Genomic DNA, 4,190 nt, shown 5'->3' with positions numbered 1-4,190 from the left:
CCGTCCATTTGCAGCACCACTTTCATTCAGTGCGCCTCAGACTGCAGCAGCTGGAGGGAGTGAGGGCGCACGGAGCAAACAAATGGAAATGTACATTACTTCCGGAAAACCCTTTCAAACTAATAGCATTTAAGGCCCGCTTATCTCCTCGTCTCAGTAGAGAGGATTCTACACACTTACAGTATTACATCCGGTGATTGTTCCTTACTTAACTGCTTAAATACGTATGTGATGTGACGTTTGTGGCCCATATTGGATCAAATTGTAAACAGTTTGAAAATAAAGATGGGCATTATGTGCACTGCTTTAAACAATGTTCATGCTTTTCTTGTCACAGTGGTGCCCGTCTAGTTGGAAATACATACAGTTTGCACCACCTTACCAAATAATACGGACTGCAGCAGTGTTTTGAGTTTTTTGTTTATTTTTTTAAACATGTTAGACTAGATTTTACGATGAAGGCGCGTTTGGTTTTATTCTGTTATTTCTGGGTAACTTGGCTGGATTAAGGACCAAACGGATTGGCAGCGGTTCTCTCCATCGGTCCTGATGAGTGGAGAATAATCTTCAGGTCATGGGACGGATGCCAGATTATCTCTCATCGCAGACAGGCAGGGTCTTTATCTGTTTGGGTCACTGGATGTCTTCCAATCTAGTCTTAGAGGTATTTTTTGTGTCTTAAATCAAGACTCTATAGGGAGAGGTTGTAGCACACTGTGTAGGGATTTGAGGTATTGTAAGTCAATTTGATTTGTTGAAATACTGTATTCCTAAAGAATGCAGAATATTGTAATAATAATGTACTCTAACTTCCACCCTGTTAACTTTTTCATGGAGACATGATGGAAAACTGAATTTTATTTCATGTATAATTTGTCATCAAAGCAATGTAAAACAGTGATTTATGCTATTTGAAGACATTTATTCACCGTTACATTGGCAATATCCTGCAGATTGTTATTTCTGGATGATTTTTTTTTCTACGTGGTGACATTTGAAAAATGGCAAAGTGTGCCAGTAATCTCCTTAAGAAAAATTTCCATCAGCACTGACATTTTGTTTATCACTGTGTTTGTGAATTGACTCAGAGACAATTGATTTAAAAAAAACAAAAACACTTCATAATCAACCTGGAACTCTGAAAATGAATGTATAGAAAATCATAATTAATACAGATAATCCATGTCATAACAAGTCCTTGAGCAATAAATAGACCTCACACTAAAATCAGTACAGAGCAGCATCACACAGGTCTGTTAAATATTGCCTGGAGATGCAGAAAAAAAACTGAAAAGAAAAAAATAGTTTGAGCAAAAATATAAGGAATCTTAATGGAACCATATAAAATACCCTTTCTTTCAGACAGCACCAGTATTTTCCTGTTAAAGTCTCAAAAGACTTAGTGCAGAAATTTTTGCTGAATTTCCCAAATGGAATTTAAATGTGTCTACTTTAAAGTTTTAACCTCTTCTTATTCCAGAAATTGTGTACAGTTGTCCACGAAAATGTCACTGTTGTTTCATTTCATCCTTTTTAATCACTTAAAATAATTTAGTTCAGAACTGCAATCATCTGGAATCTTTTAATAAATTTTAGGAGGCTGTTATGACATAAAAGCTATCTTCATAAGGGAGGAGACAGTTTGGTTCACAGGACTGAAAGCACCCACACTGGCATGACAAGAATCAATTTAGAAAATTTATTTTAACATACAAATGATAATATTCCACAGTTTTATGTACGAACACCGTTTTATAAGATATAGGAAGGAGTTAGAGGGGGTTTCATGGAAGGCCAGGGGGAATGGTACCTCACAATGTGAACGTCCTTGCTGGGCATCACCACCCAGAGGCTAAAATCTAAGGAGCCAACATCATAAAAACACAATAATAACCAAATAGTAGCATTTTCCTCCACTGTCCTCACACTCCAGTTTGCAGACTTCACCTCACGGTTGGGAATTCAGTGCATGTTCAGTACAACTATTGAAGGTGTGCATGAAGTGAAGTGAGGTGTGTTGATCTCTGTGGTCAACATTGTGATAACATAGAGAAAAGCACAGCCTAGTGGATAGAGGAAGAAATGCAGAGGGGGATGAAGTGGAAATGCAGTGGGAACTGATTCAAATGTCATGGATGTCTGTGTCGAGTCTGTATGCACCAGAGAGCTTCGCCCGGTCGTGACGCCACCTGACTCGACAAAAGGTCAGAGGACAGAGTTAAAGGTGTCGTCTTAATGAAAGATAAGTGATCGCCCGCGTGACTGCTCCCCTGCCTGAGGTTACAGCGCAGTCAGTAACGTGGCTCTGTCCAATACCTCCTTTCAAAAGAAAATTCAAGTAAAACAGGATTGTTGTAGGATTGATGTTATTCATCCAAGTTTGGGGGCATGAGGAGAGTGTGGCCTGTGTGGGGGGGAGGGGGGGTACAGGGTCGTGGATGAAATCCAACAATGATCAATCTAACACTACCATTTTATTTGAGCAGCAAATGTAATGGTAGGACATTCATGTGAAGGGCACAGGTTCACTCACAAGCTTGTTTCTGGTACTAAATGGTTCGTAACACTGGGTGACTGAAGGTGGTGTAAACATTAAGAATTACAGTAAAAAGGAAAACATTAAATAAAGAATAAACTATCTGTTATCCAAATTCTTAAAAAGGATATGCTAAGAGACGAAAGCTTCAAAATATTTTCATATAAGAGTTTAATGGCACTCTATTGTACGCCTGACTGTACACCGGTGTGCAGCAGATATTAAGTTTTCAACAATATAAAGCATGATAAAGCTAGTCGGGTCTAACATTTCTTACCTCCAACTGTTAAACAGCAGTCGTTAATCCAAAAGCCCCTGAAGAGAAGTTCAGTAACACACAGCCCTTGAGTGTTAAAATACAAACATGGTTTAAAAAATATAACACCCACATTCCTGTGTTGAAAAATAGACATTTTTTGGCCACAAAGTCACAAGTGATGGCATCGTTTCAGCACGGTGTGTTAATGGTACACTAGCTGCCTAAAGTCTCTGGTATCTGTGCTTCTGTGTACGTAACACACTTAAAGTATACACACACTTGCGTGTTTGCTGTTGTGTACATGCAGTGTTGTCTTGTTTTTATTATCAAAAAACAACTCCACAGTGAGAGTGATGTCCCAAACAGGAAGTACCGCGTACGTTTTCTGTTCCACTTTTAAGCAACTCACTCAGGGTTTCGGTTCTTTTGGATTGTCAGAACAAGGAGGACGCAGGCGACGAGGGAGGAAAAAGATTGTGGCGTAACACAAGGGAGGACCGGCTGAAGATTCACACCTTCTCTGTTCATTTTTCCTGTAGATTCTACATATTTAAAGCTTGTTTTCAACCTCCGCACCATCTTCTTTCATCTTCTTTATCTCGTCTTCTGTTACTCCAATCAGAAGACATCACTGTTGCACCCATTAGTAATGCTGTCTCGTCGCACCCAGATGACATCATGGTCCTTGTTTGTGGCCCCCTCTGCTGCACACTGCTTCATGGGGGCAAGCTTTATACTTGGGGTTGCACAACAAGATAAAGATACGCCACAAGTGGTGAAGGAGCTTGAGTCACCTTGAGTTATTCGATTAACTTCCTTCTCTTGAAACACTCTCGTAGCGATCTCACCTCCAGCCTCCGTCAGTCCGTTCAGGTTGTGGCTACTAATCTCTCCCCCCTGCAGGTTGAGTCCTCCCATCTCCCCGTCCAGATCGACCGGTTTCGCTGTGGCGGCTCGGACAGACTTGCAGTACTCGTCGTCATCGCTGAGAATGTCCGTCTCCTTCACCGGCCCCATGTCGACTCCCTCAGCCAGGTCTTCGTAGCGTCCCAAATCAAACTGCTCTTCTACCCAACGGTCGGTATCCTCTCCTTGGGATTTTTGGGATTGTGGGAGTGTGTGCTGGGCCAGCGGTGGATACGATGTTGGCTGGCAGGGTTCTGAATTGTGGCTGATGTTATTGTTTCCATGGAATATCAAGTCGGTATCAATGGTAAAACGGTTTCTCACCAGCGTCCTGCGAGCTAACGTTCGAGTTGGAGCTGATGCTGAAGAGACAGAGAAGATCAAGAACATTATTTTCTCCTGTTAACGTCCTGCACAAACACGGTTAAGCAACATGTTCGTTCACGTTTTTTTGGTTCTGGCATCATAGTATGGTTCTTGTATATTAAA

General features: G+C 41.1%; 1 protein-coding gene across 2 annotated transcripts in view; it reads right to left on the bottom strand.

The window, feature by feature from the left end:
• Nucleotides 1-1,361: 1,361 nt before the first annotated feature.
• The window catches only part of tiam1a (TIAM Rac1 associated GEF 1a), a 50,026-nt gene continuing 47,197 nt past the window's right edge, over nucleotides 1,362-4,190 (bottom strand). The window contains exons 29-30 of one of the 2 annotated variants that reach the window (XM_068331974.1): nucleotides 4,026-4,063; nucleotides 3,734-3,955 (exon numbers count right to left, since the gene is read on the bottom strand). In XM_068331974.1, coding sequence (XP_068188075.1) covers nucleotides 3,863-3,955; nucleotides 4,026-4,063 — 131 coding nt within the window. In that variant the 3' untranslated portion in view covers nucleotides 3,734-3,862. Of the gene's footprint in view, nucleotides 4,064-4,190 lie in introns of both variants that reach the window. The other variant, XM_068331973.1, reaches the window with a different exon arrangement.

This window comes from Antennarius striatus, chromosome 13 (genome assembly GCF_040054535.1).
Source record: "Antennarius striatus isolate MH-2024 chromosome 13, ASM4005453v1, whole genome shotgun sequence".
Classification (NCBI taxonomy): Eukaryota; Metazoa; Chordata; class Actinopteri; order Lophiiformes; family Antennariidae; genus Antennarius; species Antennarius striatus.
Note: the sequence above shows the minus strand (reverse complement) of the source record. Positions and strands in the feature narration are given on the sequence as shown.